Below are 18329 nucleotides of genomic sequence, written 5' to 3' on the forward strand. Positions count from 1 at the left end.
TAATAGAACTGAAAGACTTGAGATTGTCACTGACAATTTCAGGAAAATAAGAGTTGTTAAACGATGGCTTATCAAGAATTTCCTGTTACCGTCTGTATTATACCATCTCTGGGGAGGAAAGAAGGGTTAGCCATCACATCGAAAGCCAAGGAGTAAGCTCTACAATTGGCTTTGAGGTTGTCCAGACATTAGATAATAATTTGGCTTTAGTATTAAGCAATTATAGATGAGATTCCCTCTGGTCAAAATTCTTTAGCTGGGAATTATAACCATATGGACAGACACCTTCTTAAAATCTGTATAAGGATTGATCATTTTTGGTATTAATTTGATGTTTTAACTGCAATAAACCAATGTCCTAGAATATCTGCATTTGAGTTCTTAAAGGAGGGCAAACGGAATTGTTAGAGTGGTTGTAGAATATACACTGGGTGCAATGCACTCATTTCAACTGCACTATCGCTATAAAAAGGAAGTGTCCTTCTCTGAGGTCAGTGGAAATTCTGAGCCAAGTGTTATTTAGAACAAGCATGAGGCAAAAATGTGGGCATGGAGCCTACTAAATGCCACTACCCATGAAAAGCATGTGAAATCAGAGTAGGTCAGGTGGGACCATTTATTGACTTGGCATGGAATTCCCCTCAAAGGAGAACAATTATCTGGGAGACTGGAGAACTTGCTTTCTCAGGAATAACTATGGCTCCTGATTTGAACCGCATGCATTACACTGTCGCCTTTCAGAGGCACAGGACCAACCAAAGTTACAGCAACAGAGAAGTAGTGAAAGAAGTAAAGACACCACTCACATACACCTCTACCCCGCTATAACACTGTCCTCGGGAGCCAAAAAATCTTACTGCGTTATAGGTGAAACTGCGTTATATTGAACTTGCTTTGATCCGCCGGAGTGCGCAGCCCCGCCCCCCGAGCGCTGCTTTACCACGTTATATCCGAATTAGTGTTATATCGGGTCACATTATATCGGGGTAGAGGTGTACTGTGATTAATCTTAAAATCCTTCCAACTTTGTCTTACATAAGTTCAGGGCCGGCTCCAGTCACCAGCTTCTCAAGCAGGTGCTTGGGGCGGCCGCTCTGGAGAGGGGCGGCAGGTCCAGGTATTTGGCGGCAATTCGGCGGACGGTCCCTCACTCCGCCTGGGAGTGAAGGACCTCCCGCCGAATTGCTGCCGCAGATCGCGATCGCGGCTTTTTTTTTTTTTTTTTTTTTGGTTTTGGCTGCTTGGGGCAGCCAAAACCCTGGAGCCGGCCCTGCATAAGTTGATCCTTATCTCAGTATTTGTAGCATTAGCTAACCTTTCCAATCCTTAGTGAGGTAACTATCTAAGGGCAAAATGACAAATTCTATATGACAACTATATGAGTGTTTGTGTTCATAAAAATGCAGCACTGACGGTTAAGATGTACTAGTGAGCATTGCAAATTAGAGATGTTTAAAATAAGTATCTAACAACTGCGGTATTTTTATCTAAAATGGTTCTTTTAGAGATTTTAATAAGTGTATGTTATTTGACTAACTTTGTATGAAGCTATGAATCACTGTTTGAAACATGCAGATGTTTTATATCTAAGAACACTTCTTTTAATCTTCCTTCACCCACTGGAGTAGGAAAAAGTATGGAGCCAATATGCCTCATGTGTGGTGGATTTTGTTCATAAACTTATAAGAACGGTTTACCTGAAATATACATTAATCCCCCATACACAGTTCCAGCATGACCATAGTGGGGCTCATTCATTTTTGCAACATAGCTCCATTCATTCATTCTTGGATTGTAACATTCCACTGTGGCTGTTAAAAACAAAACAAAAACAAGAGTGCTTGAATTTAGCATGGTAATTTGATTTTGAGTGCAGTAGTAGTGAAATTAATACATTCATAAATAGACAATATACCAATGAAAAATGTGTTCTTCATATAAGAAAGTTTCAGAGATACGTTCAGATACTCAGTGTAGTTAAAGATATCCTTGAATAGCCTATACGTTTTCTGTCCCACAAGTGAAGAAGAAAAAGAACTCTTGCCCAATTGTTTCCCCTGGTTTGCCATTCAATACAGTTGCTGCTTAGCCTGCCATAGCTTTAATTTATCTTGCTCTGTACACACTGTGGTGTGCTTGAAAAAAGTGAAAATAAAATTAGGTATATCTGATTTTCTAATCCTCCTTCTCATACAACCCTTCCAGCGTCGGGTGCAAACTGATATGAAGCAAACTTTAAATATGTCTAAGAGGATGAAAGCATTAGGGAATCAGAAGGACCTGTGTTAGTCACATTTCTTTAAAAGTGTCCCACCCAGGCACATATGGATATAGACCCAGCTTGTGTTCTACCTACTGCATTAGCATCCCATTATGCCACTCACTCAAAGCTTGCCTGAAAGGACACCTGACACATGAATTCTTGATTTGGGAATGTGGTACCACCTTTTGTAGTGGCTGCTATTTACAACTTATACAGCACCACAGAAGTGCATGGCACTTTACAAAAAAGAATACAGGTCTAACCCGAATTGCTTCCAGGATCCAAGCCTGAAAAGAAAACTACGTAGGGCCTTACTGACTTAAAGGCAGCTGTGTGTGGGAACAGGGCTCCGTTTATGCAATTTTGTTTGCAGGACTGAGGGCTGGGGTAGATAAAAATCAATGATTTAAAATGTTTTTAAAAATTATTTAAATACATTTTCTTTTTAAAAATAAACCTATTTAAAATTAAAATTATGATGACCTGTCTTAAGGCCTAAACTTAATAAAATATAGTAAGATAATTTAAATAATATTCAAGAAGTACATGTTTGTTGCTGAAGTTTTAAAGAAACTTCAAACCACTGAACTGGTGGAAGTCACTGGCTAAACACCTGGAACCAGAGTCTGTTGAAGTGACAAACCAGCTTTTGATAGCTTCTGCAGTTGCAGAGAAAATATTTCATAGAATCATAGAATATCAGAGTTCGAAGGGACCTCAGGAGGTCATCTAGTCCAACCCCCTGCTCAAAGCAGGACCAATTCCCAACTAAATTATCCCAGCCAGGGCTTTGTCAAGCCTGACCTTAAAAACCTCTAAGGAAGGAGATTCCACCACCTCCCTAGGTAACCCATTCCAGTGCTTCACCATCCTCCTAGTGAAAAAGTTTTTCCTAATATCCAACCTAAACCTCCCCAACTGCAACTTGAGACCATTACTCCTTGTTCTGTCATCAGGTACCACTGAGAACAGTCTAGATCCATCCTCTTTGGAACCCCCTTTCAGGTAGTTGAAAGCAGCTATCAAATCCCCCCTCATTCTTCTCTTCTGCAGACTAAACAATCCCAGTTCCCTCAGCCTCTCCTCATAAGTCATGTGTTCCAGCCCCCTAATCATTTTTGTTGCCCTCCACTGGACTCTTTCCAATTTTTCCCCATCCTTCTTGTAGTGTGGGGCCCAAAACTGGACACAGTACTCCAGATGAGGCCTCACCAATGTCGAATAGAGGGGAATGATCACGTCCCTCGATCTGCTGGCAATGCCCCTACTTATACAGCCCAAAATGCCGTTAGCCTTCTTGGCAACAAGGGCACACTGTAGACTCATATCCAGCTTCTTGTCCACTGTAACTCCTAGGTCCTTTTCTGCAGAACTGAAGCCTAGCCATTCGGTCCCTAGTCTGTAACAGTGAATGGGATTCTTCCGTCCTAAGTGCAGGACTCTGCACTTGTCCTTGTTGAACCTCATCAGGTTTCTTTTGGCCCAATCCTCTAATTTGTCGAGGTCCCTCTGTATCCTATCCCTACCCTGCAGCGTATCTACCACTCCTCCCAGTTTAGTGTCATCTGCAAAGTTGCTGAGAGTGCAGTCCACACCATCCTCCAGATCATTAATGAAGATACTGAACAAAACCGGCCCCAGGACCGACCTCTGGGGCACTCCACTTGAAACCGGCTGCCAACTAGACATGGAGCCATTGATCACTACCCGTTGAGCCCGACGATCTAGCCAGCTTTCTATCCACCTTATAGTCCATTTCTCCAGCCCATACTACTTTAACTTGCTGGCAAGAATACTGTGGGAGACTGTATCAAAAGTTTTGACTCATATTTCACTCATCTCAGTTTATTCAACTAGTTCAGTTAAATTATTCATTCGTTCAGAGTTGAGAAACCAAATGAAAAAGCATGAAAGTTTGTTTTCCTGTTACTATCTATGAATAAAAATGAGGTGAGAGAGGATGAGATCTACTAGTTCTAAAATCTTTAATGACATGGTGACCAGAAACAATCACGTCAATTCACTAATTATTGATAATACTTTCCTTGTTTAATAAATCAGTTTTAAAGGCAAAATGTTTTCATAAACTCGCTTTTCTCCTTGTGTATCCAGGATATTTAAGATAATTTTATTTAACTAATAAGCCACTTTATTATTTTTGTGCATTTTAATTGAATTTCAATTTCCATCCAAATGCAGTTTGACAGAAATCACAAGTAAATACTTAATCATCTAGGAAATAAGAAATGCATAATTCACTATTTTCTAACAAAGTAAAAATTAAGAATCTGAATAAGTATATGTCAAATTATACAACTGCTGTAGTAGTATATCCTCCTGGTTAGCAAAAAGTAGTACCAAATTAAAAACAATGAGAATCAACCTCTCTTTAGGCAAATAAAAAGTACAAATGAAAAACAAGATTAAAATTGATTATTGTTATCAAGATTTCCTGCTGCTGAATTAAATCACTGATATAAATTAATCTGCCTTGTTGAGGACTAAGGGAATAGTCAAACTGTAAGAGGTCAAGGGCAAAAATACTAGCACTTGGTTGCTTGTGAAAGTAATGCAGGCATCGGAGAACAGTACAATAATTTAAAAAGAAACCATAGTTTAAGTTTCCTTGGTGGAGAGTTTAGAGGAGGTACTTGGAAACAGGATGGGGTCAGAAAGGGAGTTCCAGATTTAGGGGCCTTACAAAAGGCACAGACATGATCCCGGGAAAAGGATATGAATGAGGTATTCAGAATAGCAGCTTGAAAGGAGATGTGACCAGAGACTTAAGAGGGAGCAATATAGTTTGACTACAATGCATGGTGTAGCAACCTATAACGTTAAAACTCCTGTTGTCTTGAAAGCAAATTAAACCTCTTAATTTTAAATAAATCAGGTCAGGTTAGCAAACTCTGTTTTCAGATAACTGAATCACATTTCGTATATACCGACTACAAATGTCTTCAGTTTTCAGAGATTAAATATTACCCTAGGACTTGCTTTTATTCAGTCTTAGACAAGTACTGAAACTCCCATACTGGTGTGATGGGCCAGGGTTAATTTTAAAGTCTGTCATCTCAAACCATCGGCATGACACACAAATATATAAAATTGAAAGGCTGAGAATCTTGACATTCTAAAAGTTTGACAGTTGCAGTGCTGGCAGGAATCTATTGTGTGACTCAGTATCTCAGTACCATGATACAAGGACTATAAAAGGACTATTTAATTTTTTGGTTATTATTTTTAAAACAAGCCCACAGGTTATTTTCAATTGTCTGAAAAAATCCTTAGGGACAATTTCTAAGGACAAGATATAGCTATGGCAGTAATTCTGAATTTGAGAGTACTTCCAAAGTGCACTTTAGCAAGGGGAATCTAGCAAAAAGGGGCATCTCTCACTCTCGCTGTCTCTCTCACACACACCCATACACCCACCCACCAGTAAGCTCAGCACAGAATGCAGCTCCCTAAACAAAAATTTATCACTACCTCAGGACTGATGACGCTGCCAATGACAATACCCTGAACAGTGTGCTGAACAACCGATTCAGCAGGAACTCGGAAGGAAAGTGGCAGCTATTAAATTACTCACACAAGTCCCTATTTCCAGTTGCATCCTGGATTTTCCTTGGACATTTCTCATCCAATTACTGTCCAAGTCAACTCTGCATACTTTGTGAGGTCTGACAAGGCCATAGCACAAGAAGTCATTGCTGGAGGCCATAAAAAAGACAAAACCCATCACACTTCCATTTCTTTCACAAAAAGCTGCGAACTTGATTTACAGGTATAATTTGTGAGCTAATTTAGTGTTTATGAAAATGAGGAAATACCAATAGTCTTGACCTGAAATGCATCTGCTGTTTTAATATCAATCTCTTGAATAGATGCTGCCAGTTGTGCCAAACATTTTGATGTCTTTGTTAAATGGACCAAAAATATGGAACAAAATTAATTTATAAATAAGGTAAATATTATCAATTATGCTATAGCATATCACAATTTATTAAAGTTGTGATAAACAATAAAATTGTTAAGTGACTTTTGGGTTGGTTAAATAATATTTAGGTTAAGCCAAGTCGTTGAAATACAGAAGTTACCAATTATCAATGGATGCAGGGACATTTGTATGCATGAGACTAAGATGTCGTCAGTGATAAAACTGTTCATATCTGGAGCCAAAAATATTTTGGTTCTCAATGTCTACATTTACTTTCTGCTAAGGAGTTCCAAGTCTGGAAATGAAATATTGCAACTTCTTGGCTTTGATGTAGGTAACTCCACCCCCTACCTATTGCTAGATAAACATCCTTCCATTCCAATTTTGCCTGTTCTCCAAATGGAGCAACAGTTATCTTGCAGGGAGGATAAAAATCAATATATATATTTTAATTTAAATCCAATTTTATTTAAATTAAATGCAGGTTTATTTTTAAAAACAAATGTACTTAAATTTAAATTTGAAGTTATGACAACCTACGTTAAGGCCTAAACTTAGAATCATAGAATCATAGAATCATAGAATATCAGGGTTGGAAGGGACCTCAAGAGGTCATCTAGTCCAACCCCCTGCTCAAAGCAGGACCAATTCCCAACTAAATCATCCCAGCCAGGGCTTTGTCAAGCCGGGCCTTAAAAACCTCCAAGGAAGGAGACTCCACCACCTCCCTAGGTAACGCATTCCAGTGCTTCACCACCCTCCTAGTGAAATAGTGTTTCCTAATATCCAACCTGGACCTCCCCCACTGCAACTTGAGACCATTGCTCCTTGTTCTGTCATCTGCCACCACTGAGAACAGCCGAGCTCCATCCTCTTTGGAACCCCCCTTCAGGTAGTTGAAGGCTGCTATCAAATCCCCCCTCATTCTTCTCTTCTGGAGACTAAACAATCCCAGTTCCCTCAGCCTCTCCTCATAAGTCATGTGCTCCAGACCCCTAATCATTTTTGTTGCCCTCCGCTGGACTCTTTCCAATTTTTCCACATCCTTCTTGTAGTGTGGGGCCCAAAATTGGACACAGTATTCCAGATGAGGCCTCACCAATGTCGAATAAAGGGGAACGATCACGTTCCTCGATCTGCTGGCAATGCCCCTACTTATACAGCCCAAAATGCCGTTAGCCTTCTTGGCAACAAGAGCACACTGTTGACTCATATCCAGCTTCTCTTCCACTGTGACCCCTAGGTCCTTTTCTGCAGAACTGCTACCTAGCCATTCGGTCCCTAGTCTGTAGCAGTGCATGGGATTCTTCCGTCCTAAGTGCAGGACTCTGCACTTATCCTTGTTGAACCTCATCAGGTTTTTTTTGGCCCAATCCTCTAATTTGTCTAGGTCCCTCTGTATCCGATCCCTACCCTCTAGTGTATCTACCACGCCTCCTAGTTTAGTGTCATCTGCAAACTTGCTGAGAGTGCAGTCCACACCATCCTCCAGATCATTAATAAAGATATTAAACAAAACTGGCCCCAGGACCGACCCTTGGGGCACTCCGCTTGAAACCGGCTGCCAACTAGACATGGAGCCATTGATCACTACCCGTTGAGCCCGACGATCTAGCCAGCTTTCTATCCACCTTACAGTCCATTCATCCAGCCCATATTTCTTTAACTTGGCGGCAAGAATACTGTGGGAGACTGTATCAAAAGCTTTGCTAAAGTCAAGGAATAACACATCCACTGCTTTCCCCTCATCCACAGAGCCAGTTATCTCATCATAGAAGGCAATTAGGTTAGTCAGGCACGACTTCCCTTTGGTGAATCCATGCTGACTGTTCCTGATCACTTTCCTCTCCTCTAAGTGTTTCATAATTGATTCCTTGAGGACCTGTTCCATGATTTTTCCAGGGACTGAGGTGAGGCTGACTGGCCTGTAGTTCCCCGGATCCTCCTTCTTCCCTTTTTTAAAGATGGGCACTACATTAGCCTTTTTCCAGTCATCCGGGACCTCCCCCGATCGCCATGAGTTTTCAAAAATAATGGCTAATGGCTCTGCAATCTCATCCGCCAACTCCTTTAGCACCCTCGGATGCAGCGCATCCGGCCCCATGGACTTGTGCACATCCAGTTTTTCTAAATAGTCCCGAACCACTTCTTTCTCCACATAGGGCTGGTCACCTTCTCCCCATATTGTGCTGCCCAGTGCAGCAGTCTGGGAGCTGACCTTGTTCGTGAAGACAGAGGCAAAAAAAGCATTGAGTACATTAGCTTTTTCCACATCCTCGGTCACTAGGTTGCCTCCCACATTCAGTAAGGAGCCCACACTTTCCTTGACTTTCTTCTTGTTGCTAACATACCTGAAGAAACCTTTCTTGTTACTCTTAACATCTCTTGCTAGCTGCAACTCTAAGTGTGATTTGGCCTTCCTGATTTCATTCCTGCATGCCTGAGCAATAGTTTTATACTCCTCCCTGGTCATTTGTCCAATCTTCCACTTCTTGTAAGCTTCTTTTTTGCGTTTAAGTTCAGCAAGGATTTCACTGTTTAGCCAAGCTGGTCGCCTGCCATATTTACTATTCTTTCTACACTATTCTTTCTACACATCGGGATGGTTTGTTCCTGCAACTTACTCAAATCTATTAAAATAATTTAACTTACATTAAAAAAAATTAAGCAGTATATTTTTATCACCAAAGTTTTAAAGCAAATCAAAGCACTGAACTGGTGGAAGCCAAGGGCTAAGCACCTGGTTCCAGAGTTTCCTGATATGCTAAATGCGCTTTTGAGAGCAGTAACCTCATCTGCAGGTTCAGGGAGAATATTTTCATTTCAGTTGATTGAATGAACTAATAATTGAACTGAAATAATTAAAAGTTAAAAATAAATAGGAAGTTGAAAAAAGCAAAACAGCTTGTTTTCCTCTTCCAATCTACGAGATCTACTAGTTCTAAGATCTGGAAGGACATGATGACAAGAAACAATCACTTTGGTTCACTAACTAACTGTAGATAATAGTTCCTTTACTTCATAAATCAGTTAGTTTTTAAATGTAAAACATGTTTTGATAATTTTTGATCAACTTTTTTCTTATGTATCCAGGACATTTAAGGTAGTTTTATTTAACTAATTAAAAAAATAAATAACTTTAAAATGCTGCTTTTTTGCATTTTTAATTGTGTTTGAATTTCCATCCAAATAGAACTTGACACATTGCACAAGTAAAAAAATTAACCATCTAGAAATAAGAAATGCATTATTCACTGTTTTCTAGCATAATAAACATGTAAAAATTAAGGATGTGAGTTAAGCTACATAACTGCTCAAATAAAAGTGTATAGATATAGCGTGTCTTCCTGATTTGCAAAAAGCAGCACCAAATTTAACATAAAGGCTATATTTAGTTGCAATATATCATGTTTTAATGGTTACCACCAATGAGAATCATCTTTCTTTAGGAAAATAACTAAGTACAAATGCAAAATGTAATTAAAATCGATGATTTAAATCAATCCACCCTGTTAGTTTGACTGTTTACTTCCTAGTAGTGGATCAACACTACCAATTTCATTAGCCCAACAATGTGAACATATGGACAATATGTAAAGTTTTTTCCTGGCATTTCTTGGTATTCTGGAAAAAAAAATATTCAAAAAACAAAGCAAGTTCTAGTAAAATACTAAGCACACTATGGACTAAGTAACTAAAAAAAAAAAGTCACAGATGACCTAACAGGAACCAAAAATTCAACTGATGGCCACATCACTTCATTCTTCTGTCTCCAACACACCAGACAGCTGTTCATCCCACACCAACTGGAGGGAGGATCTACAGATGAGGACGCATAGGCAAGTTAGGACAGGGGACAGCAGATACAGCATGCAGAAGCTAGTGTACAATATTATGGTTCATACAAAGTTATAAAAGAATTGCCTGTTTGAGAACAGACTATTGTCAGTTCCAAAATCCTTAATTTTTGAACATCAGCTATGTAGCTGCAGTGTTCATTTTTGAGATGAACACTATAAACTTGAAGATCATAACTCTGACTGAAAATCTTGTGGATGCTACACTCACAACTAACTTCTAAGATTATCACAACTAACAGAAGTTAGCTATTTTTCAGGATTTTTTACATTGCCTATAGTCAGATTCACTGTTTTCCATGCACAGTCTGTCAGTTTCTCCCTCGATAACAAGGCCCATATAAACCTCAAGGCATCAGAAAAAATATTTTTTTAAAAAATTATAGCACATACTATTTAAAGGTGTTTGTCAAAAAATGATTTTTTTTTTTAAAAATTAGTCTATCAATGCCCCCCGCCCAGTAAGATGACAGTGTCTCTTGAAAGCAGATATAGTACATACCATACATGAGTCTCTCTCTCTTGAAGGTAATTTAGTAACTAGACTGGTACATTCTAAATAGATTGAGAAGGTTTCCTTCTCTCTCTCTCAAAAGCTTGAGTGATCCCATTAGGTTTTGTTATATTGGAGCAGAGGAACTTTTTACCAGCATGTATCCCATAAAACAGCCCAGAATATCTTTTTGATAGAATTAAAGGAATACATACTTCAAAAGGCACACCTGGAGCAGTCCCAAATTATGCAACTCTGCTTGTATTTTCACATGGCCACCTGTGGGTATTGTTTGTGCAGCACGTAGACATTTATCAGTTTTGTCCCAATAGCTTCGAATGAGTCTTGACATACCCATCTCATAGAACTGGAAGGGACCCTGAAAAGTCATCGAGTCCAGCCCCCTGCCTTCACTAGCAGGACCAAGTACTGATTTTGCCCCAGATCCCTAAGTGGCCCCCTCAAGGATTGAACTCACAACCCTGAGTTTAGCAGGCCAATGCGCAAACCACTGAGCTCTCTCTCCCCAGATGTATTGCTATTGTTTACTTGTATTATGGGAGCACCCAGAGCATGTATACAGTGCATCTGGGAGTGAGCCTCATAGCCCAGAGCAAGAGTTGTGTTACCGGACTCATGCTAGCATGCTAAAAATAGCTGCATAGACATTTAAGCTCAGGCTACAGCTCTTACGCTCAAGTCTAGGGGGCTGGGGTGAGCCTGAGAGTCCAAGCTCCATCCCAAGTGAGAACATCTACATGGCTATTTTAGCACATGCCCTACTAGCACAAGTCTGTGGACCTGGGCTGGGAGGCTCACCCCCAGATGCACTGTAGCCATATTGTACCCGTACATGGGTGTTCCAGGACTGGGAAATGGAACTTTACTTTGTTCCCACTTGTAGGATTTTCATTTGATCATCCTGTCAGAGAGCAGAGTGTATGGCCTGTTCTTATAAAGTGCTGCATCTTTTTCACAAATATAGCATAGCAATGGTTCCCTTATAAACACTGTTACTACTCCTACGAGCAGGCTGAAAGGATCTCTCATACAGCATTCTCTTTGGTATTAGAGTTACTGTCGCAGAGTGACCCAGCTGGATACTACTGAGGGGTTTTATGGTTGTTACCACCATTTATAAATTTTACAAGGACAATTCTCTGAATAAACAAATTGAATACCACTGCTCTCTCAGCTGTCACATCGCTGGTGTTCCAATCCAATTCTGGTGACTTATTTTGTTTTTATATGAATCTCTTTATTTAACTGGGCCTCAACTGAAATTTCCATGCTGCTCTTTTATGTTCTCTCATGAAAATCCAGTATTCTCTACCCCCTATGTGTTGTATCATGACTTGATATCAATACAAGATGATGTTTTGTAACAGTACACTTAAAAATACATATGAAAGCACACAAGATCCTACTCACAAGACTGCATATAAAACTAGTTATTGGAGAACCCAGAATCTCTAGAGTTTTGGACATGTTGAGATTAACCATCGAAACTGCAGGATGCTTATCTAACCTGTATCACCACCCCAGCCCCAGTCAGGCCACATGATTCTCACAATTCAACCACACTTTCTCCCAACAAGCTCTGGCTACCCTTATTTGTCTTCCAAGAAAGGGAGCCTATTATGCAGGGGCGGCCAACCTGAGCCTGAGAAGGAGCCAGAATTGACCAATGTACGTTGCCAAAGAGCCACACTAGTATGTCAGCAGCCCCACATCAGCTCCCCCCACTCCAACCTGCAGCGCCTCCTGCTTGCCTGCAGCCCCACCAATCAGTGCCTCCTGCTCCCTCCCCACGCCTCCCACCCGCCGCGATCAGCTGTTATGCAGTGCGCAGGAGGCTCTGGTGGTGGTGGTGGGAGCAAGGGCATGGCAGGCTCGGGGGAAGGCATGGAGTGGGGGCAGAGCCTGGGGCAGAGCAGTGGGTTGAGCACTGAGCACTCCCCGGCACATTGGAAAGTTGGCATCTATAGCTCCAGCCCCGGAGTTGGTGGCTATGCAAGGAGCCACATATTAACCTACGAAGAGCCGCATGCGGCTCCGGAGCCACAGGTTGGCCACCCCTGCTATTATCAATCTACCAGCATTTATCATAATTGGAGATGGTCTGTACACTCTTTGATCCCTCAGGCTTTTCTATAAGGCACCTCCCAATTTGTCTTCCACACTTTCTTTCCTTAGGAGTCTTCCTTTTCTCGGTCACCTCCTCTGTTTGTTCCGACAGATACGCTCCCTGGAGTATTCTCCCTTGATTCTGGCTTCCCTTCTCTATCCGATAGCATCCCCACTTAGCCAGCCATATCTAATTTCCATGCACAATTGGGGTAATTTTATGCTCAAATTAGATGTAGCCCTGCATTTCTGCTGTTTTGAAAATGAGGCCTGAAAGAAACTCATTACAATTTTAGAACATATGGTATTTGAGGTCTTTGCCAAATTCCAATTCTGGTAACTTCCCTCTGAAGGTTTCAAATGGGTACTAGTATGCATTGTTAAATTACTATCATCATCTTACCACTAGTGAAAAACAGACATTTCTATGGTGAAAAGTAACACTACACCGTTTTGATAAGCTTAAAATATTTGAGAAATGTTTTGGGTATCTTGGCGGAAGGACCCCATAGAAGTATCCCTTTTATTATTGATTAAAGGAGACTTTTTGGAAAAAAAAAATAAGGATATGTATTTTAATAACCCTGACCCTTAGAGCCTGCTGTGCCTGAAGTGGATGGTAAATTAGTCAGTACAACAGAATTGACTAGAGATAGTTTAACATATAGAGAGCTAATATTTAAAGCCGATCTCCTTGGAAAGTTTAATTCAAGTTTTCAGAAATTCATATCAAATACAATAATTAAGAAGTTGAAATCAGTTTGAATCACAGAGGGCAAATTCCATAATAGTTTTCCAATGCACATTTAACCTGCTGTTTTATGAAATGTTAGGATTTTTTATTTGGGGTGGGGAGAGAGCTAAACTGGATTTCATATCTTTAGACTGCCAGTTTTTATGAAGGGAAACATTAAAGTGAAACATGAGTTGGATAGCAATTGATGGGAAGAAAAATAGAATATTTCAGTCCCCAAATCAAAATCCTAGGCAACCAGAATACCTAACATGGATATAGAGCTTTTCATGCCAAAGGATCAAAATCACGTTGCCAGATCTACATGGAAATCACTGCAGCAGTTTAACAGTACTTCTACACAAAAGTTACACAGAATATTCTTCATTTCCTGTTTTAAACTGAGACTACAGAGGAAATTTAGGTCACTATGTTATCGCTTGAGATAGGTTCAGTGTTCTCTGTAAATTCAAAGCCTGGTCTACACACAAAATTGCATCAGTTTAACAGAAGATATGCTTTGATACAATTGCTGCAACTTCGTGTATTGACACTGACATGAGCAGTCTCATGTATATCAAATCTAATCAGTGTCTTAGATCAACTCAAACCACTGTATTGGAGTCAGGGAAAGTATGAGACTGATTTTATGACTTTGCTGTTTATATAGCAGACTGTAGGTAGAGATACCCACTTTACATGTGAGATCTTGACATGGCCCTTGGCACGTAAAAAGTACTTTAAAAAAATGAAGAACATTTCTCCTCGAGTTCAACTGGAATCACCAACACAAAATGGTTCCAATGTCTAAATCCTTCACATTCAGGGAAGAGGTAAAAACTGTTGGCTTCTAGCACAATGCATGAGGAGATGATCAGCCTACAAGTGGGTTCTCCACCAGCATGCAAGTCTGATCTCTAAATGCATCAGTTCCCACAACCCACAATTAAATCAAAGAGAGCTGTGGAGATGATGCAAAGTAGGGTTGCCAGGTGTCCGGTTTTCAACCGGAACGACCAGTCGAAAAGGGACCGTGGCGACTCTGGTCAGCACCGCCAAGGTCCGCTGACCAGGCCGCCAAAAGTCCAGTCAGTGGCATGGGGGGGGGGGGGGGGAATGCGCACTAAGGCAGGTTCTCTGCCAGCCCTAACTCCACGCGGCTCCCAGATGCAGCTGGCATGTCCACCTCCCAGGCGGCCCCCGCCCTGAGCACTGGCTTCGCAGCTCCCATTGGCCAGGAACCGTGGCCAATGGGAGCTGTGGGGGCGGTGCCTGCGGGCATGGGCAGAGTGCAGAGCCCCCTGGCCCCTCCGCCTAGGAGTTGGACATGCCGTCCGCTTCCGGGAGCTGCTTGAGGTAAGCGACGGCCAGCCTGAGCCGCACCCCGAACTCCGTCCCACACTCCAACCACCTGTCCCAGGTCGGAACCCCCTCGCAGAGCCCGCACCCCAACCCCTGCCGCAGCCCTGAGCCCCCCTCCTGCACCCCAAACCCCACACCACTAGCCAGAGCCCATACCCCCCCCGCACCCCAACCCTGAGCCCCCTCCTGCACTCCAAACCCCTCATCCCTGGCCCCACCCCAGAGTCTGCACCCCCTCCCACACCTCAACCTCCTGCCCCAGCCCTGGAAAAGTGCGTGAGGGTGGGAGTGAGCGAACAATGGAGGGAGGGAGGGAGAATGGAGTGAACAAGAGGTGGGGCCTCGGACAAGGGGTGGGGCAAGGTGTTTGGTTCTGTGCGATTTGAAAGTTGGTAACCCTAATGCAAAGGAAAAGGACATCTACAAGCCATTTAATCTGTGCTGGCAGACAGCAAAATATTATACTTCAGGAACATCTATGTATGCGAGTTTGATTAAAGCTCCTTAGGTGTCTGCTGGAACTGAAAATCAGAGTTTAAGGCCAGAAGAGACCATCAAGTCTGACCTGTATATCACAGACCATTAAGCTTTACCCAGATACCCCTATACTGCGCTCAATTACTTCAGTTAGACCAAAGCATATCAGTTCTCAGGAGACTTAACTGTTGTGTGCCACAGGCAGAGAACAGGAGAGACCAAGGTGCCACCCATGCCAAGTAACAGGCAGAATGGATTATCCTCCTAGGGTGAACCATTAACATGGGTCCTCCACTGAAGCCCAGGTGCTCTGACACTAATTCACACAAGTGAATGATAGTTGATATTCATTAATTAATTATACAATAGGTACACTGACAAGACACTAAACTTTTACTGCATGTTGCATCACCAGGCAGATGAAGTGAAAAGTCACCAATCACAATCATTTTAGCTAGAAATGCATTTAGATATAAATCATGAAATGGTTGCATGAAAGAACCAAGTTATGTTAAAAACACAGTTAACCTATTAGAACACCAAAAAACACACAAAAAATCAATTCTTAATTCTTTTAGCAAAGTTTTGAATAGTAAAGTCTACAACTGTAGCACTATATGCTTCCCAAAAAGGAAGTTTTTTATATGACTAGGAAATCCATTGCAGATCATCTGAATTTTGCAGACTTGTAGATGAGTAAAATGGGGTGGGGGGAAGAGGAAGGAAGGAATCAGATGCTACATCACAAAACGATCAGGTCATTTTTTCGGATTAGTTTTAATTAAGACAATACTTCACAGTACATTTATAAAATACACTGCAGTACATTAAGTAATGAAGTTTTAGTAACAGGAGATTTCACTACAAAGCCAGGTCTGCTGCCAAGTCTCTGCTGTGAATGGGGATGAGATAGAGAGACTGCAAGCTTAAATAAAACATCTGTATGTGTATACTTAGTGTGATTTCAGTAAGTGAAATGATATTACGCAATCAGAAATGTGAGGTATAATACTGTATCTCATTATTGTATTTCTAATACACAGACAAAATTTACAAATGAGTATATATAGTCAAAACTGTATCAACTCTGAACACCACCTGCTTTTGGAGAGAAAGATTAATAAACTTACATTTATGATGGTTTATGCTAAATTAGCTACTGGCTATTGTAGTAGTGACTAGCTACTGCCTATTGTAGTCTGAGGATTTTTTATTCCTTTTAATTTTTATTTAGATCTTTTTTCTCCAAGTAAAATGAATTACAATTTTTGGCAAAGAGGAAGTGAAGAAAGGAGGATTAATAGGAAGTGAGACACTTAACCATGAGGGGCAGAGATTATGGAAAAGAACAAGTAATTTTTAGTGACAAACAAGTGGAGTGTGTCAGAACATTTTTAGTCTCACAGATAAGTTATTAGCCTGCCTTTAAGCAACAAACATGTTTAAAACACTGATATTCCAAAATCACTATTGCAATTACTGCAAGAAAAAGTCACATCTTTTGAGAGCAACTGCACAGGTTTCCTTCAAGTACAAGAGACATTCTTATCCAAATAAAAATGTGTTAAATTATTTTGGCTTACATGGTATACAAGGTTACTAAATCATGATGTGTTTGAAAAGCAACTGTTATATGGAGGCAGAACTAGAAAAGGTTAATCTATTTGCAAGCAAATATTTCTTCAGTCAAATGTTTAAAGCTCCTTCTAAAGAAACTTTGCTAAACTCAGTAGAAGCTTCCACAAACATTTAAATAAATGGCAGTGAGATTTTTTTAAAAATAGTTTGATGCTAAAGATGAAAACACTGGATATTACATATCTAAATCAGTCAGCAACGTGTCACTTTATTCTACAGGTTAAATTTATTTTGAGCTTCCTTCACAAAAGTGTACCTGAAATTCACTGACAGTGTCCAAATTAATCTCTATAGATGCTGCTGGAAAGAAATAATTTGAAAACAAATTAAGTTAGGATACTTGTTTTTCTCCCCCTTTTCACAGAACAGCATAATTTTAAGACCTGAAAAGAAAGACCAAAATTCATACATTCAAGATAAAATACACTTACCTAGTTCACCCGCTGCATTTCGACCACCAACTGCATACAAATGTCCTTTGAGGGCACTTAGGTGGAAGAAGGTACGCTTTTCATTTAAAGACGCAACTTGCATCCATTTATTATAGCGAGGATCAAATCTGAAGACTGTGTCAACCGCTGTTTTTCCTTTCGTGTCGTAATTGCTCTGTCCACCAACTACATAAAGAAAGTTTCCAATCACAGCAATGCCGTGCTGGTATCTTGGTGCATCCATGGGAGCTAATGATTTCCATTCATGTGCCTTTTCATCATACATCCGTAATTCTTTGCTGACAACCAGTTGCTGCCTTAACACTCCCCCCAATGTTACTAAGTGAGTACTGTCTGATCGAATGGCAGTTCTCTCGGACTGCATGACTGGCTGCATGTACGGCATCATTTGGTAATTGCTGGCTTCCAAAAGCAAATTCACACATGTATTGTCAGTTCTCATGAAATCCACTGTTTGTACATAATTAATAAGATCCTGTGGTGTCATCAGTGGAAATCTGATGTTCTTCATTAGTTTTGCAGCATATTCCATTCGAGGCTCCTCATACCGTAGCCAGCGACAAGCAGCCTTGAACAGTTCGAGCTCAGTGCAGTGCTTAAGGCTATTGCTTGAAAGCACAAAGGCAAGACGTTCAAAGGGGAGTTTCACAAACTCACCAGTACTTAATAATGCGGGGAAGTTCTTCAGGATGAAATTATTAACATATTTATCCACTTCTGTGAGATTGTACGTATTGGCAATCCGCCCAACCTCAACACAATTTTCCAAAGAAACCTATTAAGTGAGTAGAAAGAGGAATCAAAACACTTTTTCCTAATTTGCTGTTCATTTAGGCATATTAGGATAATACACAATTTAAGGAATACTATGGAACCAGCAATATTTGCATCATTTTGCAATGCTCAAGGTGATTTACGCATATGAGCAAATAAATATTCAGTCAGATGTGTATATTCATGATTACAAGAAGAGATCCAGTAAGGTAT

At 40.7% G+C, this 18329-nt stretch overlaps 1 protein-coding gene across 4 annotated transcripts in view; it reads right to left on the reverse strand.

Annotated features, from left to right (window-relative positions):
* The window catches only part of KLHL13 (kelch like family member 13), a 122249-nt gene that overhangs the window by 4474 nt on the left and 99446 nt on the right, over positions 1-18329 (reverse strand). For 3 of the 4 annotated variants that reach the window (XM_065410792.1, XM_065410794.1, XM_065410793.1), the window contains 2 exons: positions 17322-18117; positions 1698-1811 (listed from right to left, as the gene is read on the reverse strand). In XM_065410792.1, the coding sequence (XP_065266864.1) occupies positions 1698-1811; positions 17322-18117 (910 nt within the window). The remainder of the gene's footprint in view (positions 1-1697; positions 1812-17321; positions 18118-18329) is intronic. The other variant, XM_065410795.1, reaches the window with a different exon arrangement.

This window comes from Emys orbicularis, chromosome 9 (genome assembly GCF_028017835.1).
Source record: "Emys orbicularis isolate rEmyOrb1 chromosome 9, rEmyOrb1.hap1, whole genome shotgun sequence".
Lineage (NCBI taxonomy): Eukaryota > Metazoa > Chordata > Testudines > Emydidae > Emys > Emys orbicularis.